Genomic DNA, 15,916 nt, shown 5'->3' with positions numbered 1-15,916 from the left:
AGATATCTTACATAAATGGAATAATACATACTTGTCCTTTTGTTTCTGACTTTTTTCAGTTAGTATAACATTTTCTAGGTTCATTCACGCTATAAGCATCTGTCAGTACTTCACTTCTCTTTATTGCCAAATAATATTCCATCGTATGGATATGCCACATTTTATCTATTCATCTGCTCATGCCATTTGGGTTACTCCTACGTTTTGGCTATTGTGAATGAGGCTACAAAAAATACACTTGAACCCAGAATTTTCTGGGTATATGCATAGGAGTGGAATTGCTGGGTGAAAGAGTAACTCTATGTTCAAAAACTTGTGGGGAAATGCCAGATTGTTTCCAAAGCAGCTATACCATTTTATATTCCCACCAGAAGTGTAAGAGGCTTCCAATTTCTCTACATCTGCACCAACACTTGTTATTATCTTTTTACAAAATGTTATTATTATAGTCTTTCTATTGGATGTGAAATGGAATCTCATGTGGTTTTGATTTGCATTTCCTTGATGTCTAATGAAGTTGAGTGTTTTTTCATGTGCTCATTGGCCATTTGTTTATCTTCTTCTTCTTTTTTTTTTTTTTTGCTTATCTTCTTTATGATAACTGTTTAATGTCTTGTCTAATTCTAAAATCTGTTAGATCTGGGTTGGTTTTGATTGATTCATTCTTTTAAGGGATATGTTCTTGCTTCTTTGCATGTCCAATAATTTTTGACAGACATTGTGAATTTTATTTCTTTGGTTCTGTATATATTTATGTTCCTATAAATATTCTTAAGCTTTGTTCTGGGACACAGTTAAGTTACTTGAAAATCATTCAATCCTTCTATGTCTTGCCTTTTTTTTTTTTACTTAAAAAATTGTGATATAAATGACACATAACACTATATTAGTTTCAGATGTACAACACAATGATTCAATATTTGTATATACTGAAAAACGATTACCATAGTCTAGCTAACATCCATCATCACATACAGTTAACTTTTTTGTATTGTTAATGGGAACTTTTAAGATCTACTCTCTTAGCAACTTTCAAATATACAATACAGTATTGTCAACTATTGTCACCAAACTGTACATCATATTCCCACGACTTATTTATTTTATAACTGGAAGTTTAAACCTTTTGACCACCTTCCCCATTTTACTCTCCTTCCCAATGCCCCTCCCCACTACCTCCAGCAAACACAATCTTTTCTATTTGTCTATGAGTTTGGGTGTTTTGTTGTTGTTGTTGTTGTTATTTTGTTTTGCTTTTAGATTCCACATATAAGTGAGATCTTAAGGCATTTGTCTTTCTCTGACTTACTTCACCTAGCATAATGCCCTCTAGGTCCATTCATGTTGTTGCAAATGACAGGATTTCCTTCTTTTTTATAGATGAGTAATATCCCTTTGTGTATATATGCACCACATTTTTTTTTTTTATCCATTCATCCATTGATGGACACTTAGGTTGCTTCCATGTCTCGGCTATTGTAAATAATGGTGCAATGAACATGAGGGTGCCTAAATCTTTTTGTTTTTGGTTCCTTCAGATACCTGGAAGTGGAATTGATGGATCATATGGTAATTCCATTTTTAATGTTTTGAGGAACCTCTGTTCTGTTTCCCATAGTGGCTACACTAATTTACATTCCAACAATAAAGCACAAGGGTTCCCTTTCCACATTCTCACTAACACCTGTTATTTCCTGTCTTTTTGATATTAGCCATTCTGACAGGTATGAGGTGGTATCTCATTGTGGTTTTGATTTGCATTTCCCTGATGATTAGTGATGCTAGCACCTTTTCATGCACCTGGGTCTAGCTTTTAAGATTTGTTGGGTGGGATTAGAACAGAGCTTGGTCTAGAGCTAACTATTCTCTACATCTGATACAAGACCTTTCTCAGTACTCTCATTTGTTACCTTTCTCTAAAGGATTTGTTGCTATCTGTTCTGTTGAAAACACTTTGTTGCACATATTGTGCTCAGTGTTCTGGTTGTTATAGCAGAAGGGTAATTTTGGGCCCTTTTCCTCTTATGGCCACAAGCGGAAATTTTTCGTTATTTTCAAATCTGCTGGATTATTTTGATTAGTATGTTGTTGCTTGCTCATTTTTATAATTCTTATCATTTCTGTAAATATTTCATATATATTAGTCTATAATCTACTGCCTAAAGTCCTTGGTGTCTAAATCTATTGCTTGCTGTGTCTATGCAACCTCATTCATAGTGATCTATTTCCTTGAGTGGCTGGTTTTTTTTGTTTTTTTTTTTTTAACTGCTTATTTTTGACAGAGGGAGTGTGAGACAGGGAGTGGCAAAAAGAGAGGGAGACAGAGAATCTAAAGCAGGCTCTCTGCTGTCAGCATAGAGCCCACTGTGGAGCTCAAACCCATGAACCGTGAGATCATGCCCTGAGAAGAAATTGGTTGCTTAACTGACTGAGCCACCCAGGCACCCCTCCTCCCCCTAACCTTTATTAATGAACACATATTTAACTGACTTTAATCTGCAAAAAAACTAAACCCCTACCTTTTGGGTGTTTCACTTCAAAGATTATTAGCATATGACTCTGTGAGGAGACAAATGTAGGGCCTAGAACCTCTTAAGGCTCCTTTCAGTGTCCTCTCCTAAATCCAGGATTCTTCAGTGATGTATCTGTCTCTTCCCTTCCTTAATGATGTTATACATCTAAACCCTCAGGAGAACCCTGCCTTTCATATGTGCTACTGCTCACTGCTCCAGTTCCAGCTGTCTTGTGTGTGTGTGTGTGTGTGTGTGTGTGTCCGAGTGTGTGCACGTGCACATGTACACTGTGGATGTTTCCTCTCCTTTTTGCAAGTAGAGAAGAAAGGCCCCTCACAGTATCTATAGCACCATGCTGTCAGGAGTAGAAACCTGGAGGGGTGCCTGGGTGGCTCAGGCAGTTAATCAACCGACTATTCATCTCAGCTCAGGTCACGATCTCATGGTTTGTGAGATGGAGCCTCACGCTGGGCTCTGCACTGACAACATAGAGCCCGCTTGGGATTCTCTCTGCCCCTCCCCTGTGCACACACAATCTTGCTCTCTTTCTCTCTCTCAAAATAAATAAATAAACATTAAAAAATAAAGAAGTAGAAACCTGGATTTCTTATTTCATCTATTGTTGGTGCCCTAAACACAATACCTGAACTTGGAGATGTCACCGGCCTTGGGCTTCAGTTATGACCTCTGTGTGCAAGACCTTTAAATCTATACTTCCAGCTTTAACATCTCTTCCATGTTTGTTTGTGTGCGTGCATGTGTGTGTGTGTGTGTGTGTGTGTATGTGTGTGTGTATTTTTTTTAATTTAATTTTTTAAGTAAGCTCTAGGCCCAATGTGGAGATTGAACTCATGACCCTGAGATCAAGAGTCATATACTCTACTGACTGAGCCAGCCAGGTGCCCCCTTTTCTCCCATGTTTTAATTCCCACATTCCCAACTGTTTATTGGACATGTCCATCTGGATAGCTGTCTGATTTAGACTCAGTATATCCAAATCAAAACACGCCTTTCTGTTCTGTCTCTATATGTCCAAAAATGTTTCCTTCACATTCACAAATCTCAAACATTTCAAGTTGGAAGAGTAAATTTTAAGAGCTCATTTTGCAACTAGGGAAATTGAGGACCAAGGATACTAAATAAATTTTTGCTTATCACTTCCAATTAATTTTTCCCAAATATCTCTTTCATTATGTTATTCCCTGTTAAGGAAACTTCAGTGATTTCCCTTTAGCCTAACCCTTTAGATCTTACAGTCACAGCATTTCCCTCTTGTGACAGTCTCTTCCCAGTTGCCACTGCAATAATCCTTCAGATAAACTCACTCCTTACAAACAAAAACAAAACAAAACTTCAAGGGCATCCCAATATTCATAAGGTTTTAGTTTGGCATTTAAAGGTTTATCAAAATCTTGTTTTAGAGTCCACTATCCCCATACGTGAAGTCTATCTTCCAAATCTTTTTCTTTCTTTCTCATGTCACTCAGCCTAGAAGACTCTTCTTCATCTAATTCTAGTGAAATTCCAACTCGCCTTCAACACACAGCTTTAACTATCAATTCCTTCACTAGTCTCATCAGACTGAAATTAATTTATCCGCCTGAATTTTTTTTTTTTTGGCATTTCTGACCTGTAAATTCACAGAACACTTACTAAATTCTGCTTTGTACTGTGCCTTTTTTTCTTTCGATTTCATGTCCTTCCCAAGTTTCCTTAAGCAAAAAGCAAGTGTTTGGTGTTCCCCACAATGCTTAACACAATGCCTGGCACTCGGAAGCTGTGAAGCTGGCTGAAAGAAGAAGTACACTCAAGAGTTTCTTACCTTGGTGATGTCTGTGTGATCTTTGAGCCCGTTGGTCATGCACCAATATCGCCACACATTCAGGGCATACCGCGTGGCTTTGGTAGTATTTGGGCTCACGGCACTGGTACACAGATCATTCAAGTCATCATTAATATTAAATACAGGAAATTTGTTGAGCTTAGTAGAATAGGCTAGAAACAAAAACAACAAAAGGCATTAAAATAATTTGCCATTCCTTTCTTTAGAGAATTACATCTTGGGATCACGTTCAATAACAGAAATCTAAGAGGTAACACTTTAAAAATGAAATTTCTATGAAGTAGACATGTATTAGAATAAATAAAGTAGGGAACAATATTTCTAGCATAGAATTAAGGCAGTAAACTTGCCTTTGGCCCTAGTATTTTTGCCATATATATCAACTGATACACCAATGCAGGCATTCCAGTAACAGAAAGAAAAAAATGAATGCAGAAAAACAAAGAATGTTCTAGCTAAAACTTTCACTGGAAAGAAAAAAAGGCATTCATATGAACAACAACAAAAAAATAGAAGGAAGTAACGGAAGGCAAGTTACACATCCTTTCTCTTGACCCTCAGTGCATGTAGAGCCGTTATTTCTCTGTAATATAGTGTCTTATGTGCCATCCTGGACAACCTTGAATTAAATGGTGTTGGCATAGTTCTTTAATTTTTTTCACAAATGAACAAAGAGATATTTAAATCCTGACTCCACAATCCATCAGCTACCTTAGAATCAGAAAAGAAGGTAAAGTGAGAATAACTTTAGGGGAAAGAAGAGAGAACTACCAGAGGGCCTCACAGCATCTCAGAGGAGAAGGAACAGATTTTAAATTGCAATTGTCAAACTATGTCAGATGAAAACTGGTCTTCCTCAAGGTGTCCACTTTAATTGTTGGCTACCAAAGAGATAATCAAGTCCATAACCATTAGACCTTTCTTTATACTCTGTGATCTACTAAAACCAAGCTTAAATTGTTTAAACTGTTGTCTTTGAATAGAAAAAAAAATCAAGGTAGACCACCTTAAAATGAAAGCAATGCCAACCTGTAGTTTATCTAATGGTTCTGATCTTCTTTGGAATGTTTCTATGTTCAAACAAGGTGCTAAGAGGCTGAGAAACAGCAAAATGGAAAGTTAGTGCAATTACCAAGGTGATCTGCAGATTGGTTCCATTTTGCCTAACTCACCTCACCTTTCACTGCTCCCACTGAGGAACTCCCAACCACCAGCTCCTGCTATCCCCAGTATCCACTTGGGCCCAGGACACCATACCAACCTTCCCTACCCGAAGCCGAGAAATCTCCCCATGGTCTTCATGCCAAATAGTGTCTTTTCTCCCATTTCTAATTCCAAGCTCACTTCTATATAACCTTCTTCACATGAACCCAACTCCTTATTCTCTCCAGTATGTGTCTCACATTTGCTTTATTATTCCTTAGAACTGTGATGTAATTGTGTCCAGAAGATCTCCAGTTGGTTTGTATTGCTCCTTAAGACTGTGTTCTTCACCCTTTGAGTTTGCTGTTGAACTGCTGAACACATAATCTACTTTAATAGATGCTTTTAGCAAGAGAGGAAGAAACAGTGCTAGAAATGTTATCCAAAGTGACTGAATCATGTAAGCATATTCTTTTCACCACCCTCATAAACTGAGATCATTCATATTATTTCTGGGCCTTGATTGGTATTAATGAAAGGATTCTAGCACAAAATTTATTATTATTACATCTAGTATTAATTGAATGCCTACTATATGCCAAGAGTTATATAAATGATATGTAATCACTAAGCAATTGTGTTGTTATACTTATTTTACAGATAAGGAAACTAAGTCACCTCATACATTTAGTAACTTCATACATCACTCATCCAATATTTACCAAGGTGCCCTCTCTGTGCCAGACCCTGGGCTGTCCCAATTCATGGAGTTAGCAAGTGCCAGAGCTAGGGTATGGACCTGGATCCCACTGACTCTGTGCTCTGGCTGCCACAGCAAAGGCAGCATGTACTACACAGATAAAGTTCTCAGTACAGAATACAATTTAGATATTAGCCACTTATGAAAAGTATATCCTGGCCCCCAACATATACTCGTATTAGCCTTCAGTGAGGAGAACTAAGTCCGATTTATTTGCACAACCACTACAGTTTCACTATGTTTATTATTATTTTTTTAGTGTTTATTTATTTTTGAGAGACAGAGAGATACAGAGCGTGAGCAGGGGAGGGGCAGAGAGGGAGAGGAAGACACAGAATCAGAAGCAGGCTCCAGGCTCTAAGCTGACAGCCGAGAGCCTGATGCAGGGCTCGAACCCATGAACCGCAAGATCATGACCTGAGCCAAAGTTGGATGCTTAACTGACTGAGCCACCCTGGTGCCCCTATTTATTTATTTATTGTTAGTAACCAGAACACAGGATGTATTTGCAACACAGCCCAGTCCCCATCATTTCAGTACAGTACAGGAGCAGAAAAAAGTCACACTGCAAGATTGGAGGTTTAATTATTACATGAAAAAATTACATGGCTTTAAATAATTTCATTTTTATCATAGGATAGAGACTGTATACTGAAAATGGAAAACAAAATCCTAGTACATACAGAAATAGTAAAGAATGCTTGTATGCTTACATAAAGGGAAATAAATTGTGTGAAAATGATTAAGTGACATATATGTTTCTTTCATAAGTGTATTTAAGGATTAAATTAAACTTACATAATAAGCTGCTCTTTGAAAATTCTGAGTAGAAGTGGCAGAGCTATGGCGTCGAGGGCATTTTTAGGAGACCGTATGATGGAGAAACAAACAAAAGTAAGAACTTATAACTGAATATGGAACAAAGAGGGGACCACTAAAGAAGGATTTGAATTCTCCTTCCATTGGAGAATAGGCAAACTCTGAGCTCAAAGCTAGGAAGAGCTGGCCATTGGAGGGGGAGTGGGCCATGGGGTCAGGTACTCACTCTAAGGACGGCCAGATCTGAACAACCGCGCTGGCTCTCTACGCATGGCTACCACATACATCATGTACAGCATAGGTGTTGGCAAGCACAGTGTGTAATGTGAGGGAAATCACTGTGAAAGACTATCCTCAGAGTCAGAGAGAGAAGGGGCCTTGCCTCAGGAAACCTGAGACAGCCCCACTGGACACAGGGAAGGAAAAACAAAAAGCAACTGCAAAAAAGCAAAAAATCCCTGAATGCATGCATGCCCTGTCTTAGGTAGCACCATCCCTGTGTCTACATTTGCAAGTTCCTGGCTTCCCAGCTTGCTTTCAGCTTATACACCCTGAAGGGATGCCTATTCATGGGACTTCTTTGTCCATTCATTATAGCTGGGTGAAGTCCACTTGCAAAACCCTGTGTTCAACTATTAGCCGCAAAAGTGAGCTCTATCCAGATATATCAAACAGGAACACTTAACAATGTCTAAGGAAATCCCTGTGAGCTGGCAGCAATGATACATCTAGACTTTCATTTTAAAATGTGAGCACACAAGCGTTACTTGGCAACTGGGGAAAACCAGTAGCATGAAACTTACCAAGTTTCACAAGCAGATCAACGGGATCCACATTCCCACTCTCCCGCAGTGTTAATTCAGAAAACCAAAGAAAAAGTTTAAAAGATCACAAATGTATCATTACATAAACCTGAGAGCATAATGCATCCTTAAAACAATGACAGCTTTCATTGGAAAAGAAAAAATAGGAGAACAAGAAAGACCGTAGAAATTGAAAATGATTGACAAAATAATATTTTAAAAATATTTGATAGAAGAACTGTGTATTTGAATGAACACTGCTAAAAGACAAATTAGTGATATGGAAGGAATTTCCCCTGAGGGCAAGCAAAATCATAACAGTTTTTAAATTATGAGGGTGGGTTAAGAGGGGTGGGAGACTGATATAGGAGATTCAAAATCCATCTGATAAGAGTTCAAAAGAAAAAATTGAGAAGATAGAATACAATAAATAGTCAAAGAAATAATATATGAAAAGTTCCATTAATCAAAGAGATTTTAATCTTTAGGATGTTAAAGCTCATGAACTATCAAACAGACATACTGAAGAAGACACATATATAAACATATCTTAGTGAAATTTCCAAGGTCTATGAACAAAAAAGAAAATTCTGTGATCCTTCTAGTAAGAGGGGTAGCGGGGAGCCATTAACAGTAACATGAATCAGATCTCTCATCTGTGACACCCCATGCTACAATATAATGACTCTGTCTTCTCAGAGTTGTAAGAGGAAAAGGCTAAGAAATGAATAATTCTATTACCTACCTAAGGTATCATTCAAGTGCTAGGGCAAAATAAAGACATTTTCAATCGTGAAAGACAAAGCATCAAGAACAAGTTAACAGAAGAAAAGAAAACTCAAAAATGATGGCAGGAGGACTTCCGCTTAGGGCTATCATGAAGCAGCTGGTATTACACTATCTTTCCTGCTGAAAATAAAGCTAGATACAATGCCCTGGAAAACAACCACAGTAACTGGAACTCAAGGAGCAAACATCCTGGTGAGAAGGGAAATGCACAGAGGGGAGTCCTGCATTGATTGCCATGTTTTCCTCTTCAGTCATCTGAAGGGTTGCAGTGCAGGTCATAGAACCCAAACAAACAAGCAGCCTGCAGTCTACAGCAATCCTAGGGAAACAAGTACACAAATATTCAAGTACAGGGCTAACAAGCAGCCAGTACTTGAGAGTCGGAGAACCTGGAGGAAGGGAACCATGGAAAAGTAAGCCAACATTCTGCATGCAATTTTCCTTCTAGGAATTGCTGATTCCTAAGCTAAACACACAGGGGTAAGATGCAAAAAAAACAAGTAGAAAGGAGAAATCACTAAGAGGAAACCTCATGGCACTGAGGGTCAAGAATAGTAATCCAGGGCCTTCCAAGGCATAAAAAACTTGGTAACAATACAGACTTTCATTTGAGACCCAGGAAGGGCTTAACTGTAAGAATAAGAGAAACGAAATACAGATGGCCCCTGACTTACTATGGTTCGACTTTATAATGATGCAAAAGTAATAGGCATTCAGTAGAAACTGTACTTCAGAATTTGAATTTTGATCTTTTCCTGGGCTAAGCAATATGTGGTAAGATGCTCTCTCACAATGCAGGGCAAGGGTGGCCAGCTGCAGCTCCCAGTCAGCCACATGATAAGGGTAAACAACCGATACTCTCATAACCATTCTGTACCCATACGACCATTCTGTCTTTCACTTTCAGTACAGTATTCAGTAAATTACATGAGATATTCAACATTTTACTATAAAACAGGCCTTGTGTTAGGTGATTTTGCCCAACTGTAGGCTAATGTCAGTGTTCTGAGCACATGGAGGGTTATGCTAGGCAGAGATGTTCACTAGGTTAGGCGTATTAAATGCATTTTCTACCGAAAACATTTTTAACTTATGATGGGTTTATCAAGATACAACCTCACTGTAAGTCAAGGAAGACCTGTAGAACAGTCTCACCTGGGTTAAGGTGATCTGCCTACCTTATTTGCTAGCTAGCAGAAATTTAAATCCTCTCTGGAGGAAGGATAACATCTTCAGCAAGCTTTCATACAAAATGGCCATCATTCATAACAAGTTAACAGACATAGTATAAAATAAGGCCAAATGAATGAAAAACAAGAGAAAAATCAGACATGATTATCCAGATTACTGGAGTTGTCAGACACGGACTTTCAAGTAAGTTTAATATGTTCAAGAAAATAAGGAAAAGGTAGAGAATTTTACTAGAGCATTAAAATCTATTAGCAAAATGGAACTTACAAAATCCTCTGCCTTCTTTCTCTTCGTCCTCTTTCCTTCATCTGTTTCCCTTTTCTTCCTGAACTACTCAGTTTCAAAACTGTTGGTGGGGCAGAGCAAAGTAGACACCTGTACTGGAGTATGTGTATGTTGAAGGGACTGTGGTGGCTTACAGTGAGGCATGAAGCCTGAAAGGGTAAAGAGGACACCTGCATAGAACTGCCCAGTGAGGGGTGTAGGAAGCTGGGGCAAGAAATATGTTTTAGTGGGGAGACAATAGATCCTGAACTCAGAGGAAAAAAACATCTCATGCAGGGGTATCCAGGTATGTGGTGTGACTGTCTGAGCAGACTAAGGACACCCGCACAGCAGCAGGAGATATGGGAAAAAGCCCTATGTGAAAAGTTAGAGTCTTGCTGGAGTGAGTAGGGCTTCCCTGCATGGGAGTGGCCTGGTGCCAGTTATCACAGCCCAAGAAGTGTGATGAGAGCTTTCCATGCAGGAGGGCTTACCAGCATAGGATGTTAGGATTTGAGTGCAGTGAGAAAGGGATCTGTGGTTGGGAGGATGGCCCAGTGCAGGGTGTTGTAAGTTGAGGAGATAAAAGACAAGAAGAAAATCTTAAAAGAAACTGGAGGAAAAGTACAAATTACCTTCAATGGAGCAAAAACAGATTGATTGGTTTTTCAACTGGTATGATGGAAGCCAGGAGACAGATGATCATCTTTAACATGCTGAAAGAAAACTGCTACAAGTGTAGAATTCATACTAAGCAAAGCATGCTTCAAAAATAAAGGTGAAATACAGAGGAAGTCATACAAAATAATGAAGGTCTTCGTTATCAGCAGTCAAGCATTAAGTGACAATAAAGGGAGTTTTTCAGGCAAAGGAAGTGATCCAGGATATAAGCACATTGATATAGCAAAAAATAAAGAATACTGGAAAGATTGAATATGTAGGTGAAGCTAAATGAATGCAGCTGTTTAAAACAATACTAATGGTGTCTTGGGCTTTAAATGCATGTAGAATTAATATTCATTACAACAGCACAGAAGACAGTAACTGGAGCTAGTGTTGAAAGGTCTTTGTATTATCCAGAAAATGATGAAAACACTAATTTAAAGTAGACCTTAACAGTGCAAAGATGCATATTTTAATCTCCATGGTAACCACTACAAGAATATTGAAAGAATGTATAAGTTGATAGGGGAGGAAGATGGGAATAAAAAAAAAACTTGCTTAATCAAAAACAAGGCACAAAGAATAGATAAGACAAAGCAAAAAAATGTAGGATATATTTATTTTTTATTTTTATCTATTTATCTATTTATTTATTTATTTTGAGAGACAGAGAGAGAGATTGAGAGAGCGTGTGCACAGGAGAGGCAGAGAGGGGGAGAGAGAATCCCAAGCAGGCTCTGCACTGTCAGTGCAGAACCTGATGCAGGGCTCAAACTCACAAACTGTGAGATTATGACTTGAGCTCATATCAAGAGTTGGATGCTTAACCAACCAAGTGACCCAGGTGCTCCTAGGATATATTTACACCTAAAAGTATCAATTATTACAGGATCAATATTTCAATTAAAAGATAAGTGATGTCAGTCTGGATAAACAAAACTCAGCTACGTGTCCCTTACACATAGGAATAAACAGGGTAGAAAGGTTGAAAGCAAAAGGATGAAAAAAAGATATACCATATAAACAACAAAGAAAAGAAGGCTGGTATAGCTATCTATCAGACAAAACAGACTTTAAGGCAAGAAGTATTACTAAAAATAAAGAGACCTTTTTTTAGGTTTATTTATTTGAGAGTGGGAGAATGCACACCTGCAGGGGAGAGGCAGAGAGAGAAGGAGAGAGAGAATCCAAGCCAGCTCCACACTGTCAGTGCAAGCCTGATGCAGGACTCATACTCACAAACTGTGAGATCATGACCTGAGCCTAAATCAAGAATCAGACACTTAACTGACTGAGCCACCCAGGCGCCCCTAAAGAGAAATGTTATAAAATTCAACAGAAAGATATAACAATCCTAAATTTCTATAGATCTAATCACATAGCTGAAAAATATAAAAAGCTAAAGTTGTAAGAATTTTAAAAAGATATAGGCAAATCTACAACTAACATTTTAATATATCCTTTTCCATAATCAACAAAACAAGCACACACAGAAAACAGTAAAGATATAGAAGACTTAAACAATGCAAGTATCAAACCTTACTTAATTGATACACAAAGAGCAACATATCTAACAACTTCAGAAAACACATTCTTTTCAAAGATACATGGCACTTTTACCAAAATAGAAATGCTAGGACCTAAAGCCAATTTCAACATTCCAAAGGATTAAATCATGCAGAATATCAGCAAAACTAAAATATAAATCAATTACAAGAAGATAACTTTTGACAATTAAGCAATATTATGCTTTTAAATAACCCCTGATGAATGGAAAAAAACTCAATGGGAATTAGAAAATATTTCAAACTGAATGATAACAATAATATACATGTCAAAGTTGTGAGATGCACTTTTTGCAGTACCTATAGAGAAAATGATAGCATTGAATGCAGAGATTAGGAAGAAAGGTTGAATATCAACTGTACTAGGAAATTATAAAAAGAATAACATATACACTCAAAGAAGTAGAAAGAAGGTAATAATACACATATTAGAAATCAATGAAATAGGAAATTTACAATTAAAAAAAAGTAATGCCAAAAAGATTGGAAAAGACTAACAAAATTAATAAACTGGTATGAAAAATGAGAGAAGGCACAAATTGCTATAGCAAGAATGAAACAGGTGTTATCACTACAGATCCTACAGATATTAAAAAGACAGTGAAAAGATATTATGAACAATTTGATGCCAATAAATTTGAAAATTTGGACAAAATGCACAAATATCTAGAAAAGCCACAACTTACTAAAACTGAACAAGAAATGTAAAATTTAAATAGTACTACACCCATTAAAGAAATTGACTCTATAATTTAAAATATCACAAAAAAGGGGTGCCTGGGTGGCTCAGTCAGTTAGGCATCTGACTTCAGGTCATGATGTCGCTGTTCACAGGTTCAAGTCCTGTGTTGGGCTCTGTGCTGACAGCTCAGAGCCTGGAGCCTGCTTCAGATTCTGTCTCCCTCTGTCTCTGCCCCTCCCCTGCTAGTACTGTGTCTCTCTCACTCTCAAAAATAAATAAAACATTTTTAAAAATTAAAATAACACAAAAAACCCTTCAGGTTCAGACGGATTTCACTAGCAAATTCTTTTAATGTTTAAGGAATACATAATGCTAAACCTAAAAACTCTGCTAGTGACAGAAAATGAGAGAATAATACTCATTTTCTTTTATACGGCAGCATAACTTTTCTATTAAAAGTATGACAAGAACAATACAATAAAAGAAAATTACAAGGCAACACAGCCCATAAACACACAAAAATCCTTACATAATATGAGCCAACTGGATGCCTACTTCACACCACAAACAAACAACAATTCCAAATGGATTATGACCTAAATATGAATGGTTAAACAATAAAGCTTCTAGAAAAAAAACATAGGAGACCATTGTTATGACTTTGGGGTAGCTACATATTTTAAAAAATTGTTTTTAATGTTTTTTTTTATTTATTAAAAAAATTTTTTTTTTTTTTACATTTATTCACTTTGAGAGACAGAGAGAGACAGAGCACAAGCAGGGGAGGGGCAGAGAGAGAGGGAGACACAGAATCTGAAGCAGGCTCCAGGCTCCCAGCTATCAGCACAGAGCCCAATGCAGGGCTCAAACTCACAAACAGCGATATCATGACCTGAGCCGAAGTCAGATGCACAAATGACTGAGCCACCCAGGTGCCCCATGTTTTTTTTTTTATTTTTGAGAGGGATAAAGAGACAGAGTGCAAGTGGGGAAGGTGCAGAGAAAGGGAGACACAGAATCTGAAGCAGGCTCCAGGCTCTGAGCTGTCAGCACAGAGCCTGACAAAACCCGTAAACCTTGAAGTTGGACACTTAACCAACTGAGCCACCCAGGTGCCCCGCGACATATTTTTTTTTTTTTTTAATTTTTTTTTTTCAACGTTTATTTATTTTTGGGACAGAGAGAGACAGAGCATGAACGGGGGAGGGGCAGAGAGAGAGGGAGACACAGAATCTGAAACAGGCTCCAGGCTCTGAGCCATCAGCCCAGAGCCCGACGCGGGGCTCGAACTCACGGACCGCGAGATCGTGACCTGGCTGAAGTCGGATGCTTAACCGACTGCGCCACCCAGGCGCCCCCCGCGACATATTTTTAATAGAATATCAGTAATATTACCCCAAAACTAAACGATTGACAAATTGAATCATTAAAATTAAAAAGACATTTATTAAAATGCACCATTTGGAGGGTGCAAAGGCAAGCCACATGGTGGGAGAAGATATATCTGAAGGGTGTATCTATAACAAACCAATTAGAAGAGAGCTAGTCCCATTAAAAATGGACAAATTGAATGGACACTGCATAAAATAAGAAATACCATTAATATTTCAGGAAATGTAAGTTAAAATGTGTTCACCAAAATGTCTAAAATGAAAAAAAATCTGCAAATATCAACCATTGGTGAGGAGGTGGAGTGACAAGAATACTCCCACTCAGCTGGTAGGAGTGTCACTTGCACAAGCACTTTGGAAACTAATTGGTAGTATCTACTAAAGTTGAACACACAAATATTCTTTTTTTTTTTTTAATGTTTATTTTTGAGAAAGCGTGCATGTGTGAGCGGGTGAGGAGCAGAGAGAGGGAGAGAGAATCCAAGCAGGTTTCATGCTGTCAGCACAGAGCCTGTCACAGGGCTCAATCTCATAAACCATTAGATCATGACTTGAGCTGAAAGCAAGAGTCAGATGCTTAACCGATTAAGCACTCAGGTGCCCCAGAACACACAAATATTCTATGATCCAGCAATCCTACACCTGAGTATACACCCAACAGAAATATGTACATGTTTACTGAAAGGCATATGAGTGTTCATAAAAGCACAATAAGAGAAAGCCCTGAACTGGAAATATCCCTAAGTCCATAATAAAATGCATTTTAAATTGTAAAATATTTATACAATAATTTATTGTATAATAATGTCATTATTTATAATAATGACAAGGAATGAGTACTGGAATCAACTAACATGAAAAATATGGATGAGCCAACAAATACGAGGTTAAACAAAAGAGTCCAGACACAACACAGTATATTGAAATGGTCCCCTTATATAATCTGAAAACAGATAAAGTGACTCTTAACATAGCGGTTATCTTAGGGAGGTAACTAAGGCAGGGCACGTGAGGGAATTTTATGGGGTTCAGTAATGTTCTATGTTACAGCAATAAGCTTGCTTCATAAAAAATTAATCAAACGTGTACATTAACTATTTGTGTACTTTTATGTTTATAAAATTCAGTAAGAAAACTTTCAAAAATCCTTAAAATTAAAAATATATAAACCTAATAAATGAAGAGCCATAACATGTACCTGGATGGGAAGGTTCAACATTATAAAGATGTTTAATTTCTTCAAGTAATCTTTGATGTGGTGTAATTCCAATTAAAATCCCTCTCTTTTGTTATTACTGGTCAGGTTGATTCTAAAGTTTCTCTAGGAGAGTAAATGCATAAGAAAAGGAAGGCAATTTTGAAAATAACTGGGAGGCTTTGCCCTGAAAGAAATAAACATGTACTGTAACACTGCAATAATTTATAGTTTAAGTTCTGGTAAAGAAAAAGACAAATAGATCAGTGCTATAGAAGAAAGTCCAAAAGATGTC

General features: G+C 37.6%; 1 protein-coding gene across 1 annotated transcript in view; it reads right to left on the bottom strand.

Moving 5' to 3' along the window:
* The window catches only part of KIAA1958 (KIAA1958 ortholog), an 80,793-nt gene that overhangs the window by 8,367 nt on the left and 56,510 nt on the right, over nt 1-15,916 (bottom strand). The window contains exon 3 of the mRNA XM_032595624.1: nt 4,336-4,508. Coding sequence (XP_032451515.1) covers nt 4,336-4,508 — 173 coding nt within the window. The remainder of the gene's footprint in view (nt 1-4,335; nt 4,509-15,916) is intronic.

This window comes from Lynx canadensis, chromosome D4, assembly GCF_007474595.2.
Source record: "Lynx canadensis isolate LIC74 chromosome D4, mLynCan4.pri.v2, whole genome shotgun sequence".
In the NCBI taxonomy this organism is placed as follows: Eukaryota; Metazoa; Chordata; class Mammalia; order Carnivora; family Felidae; genus Lynx; species Lynx canadensis.
Note: the sequence above shows the minus strand (reverse complement) of the source record. Positions and strands in the feature narration are given on the sequence as shown.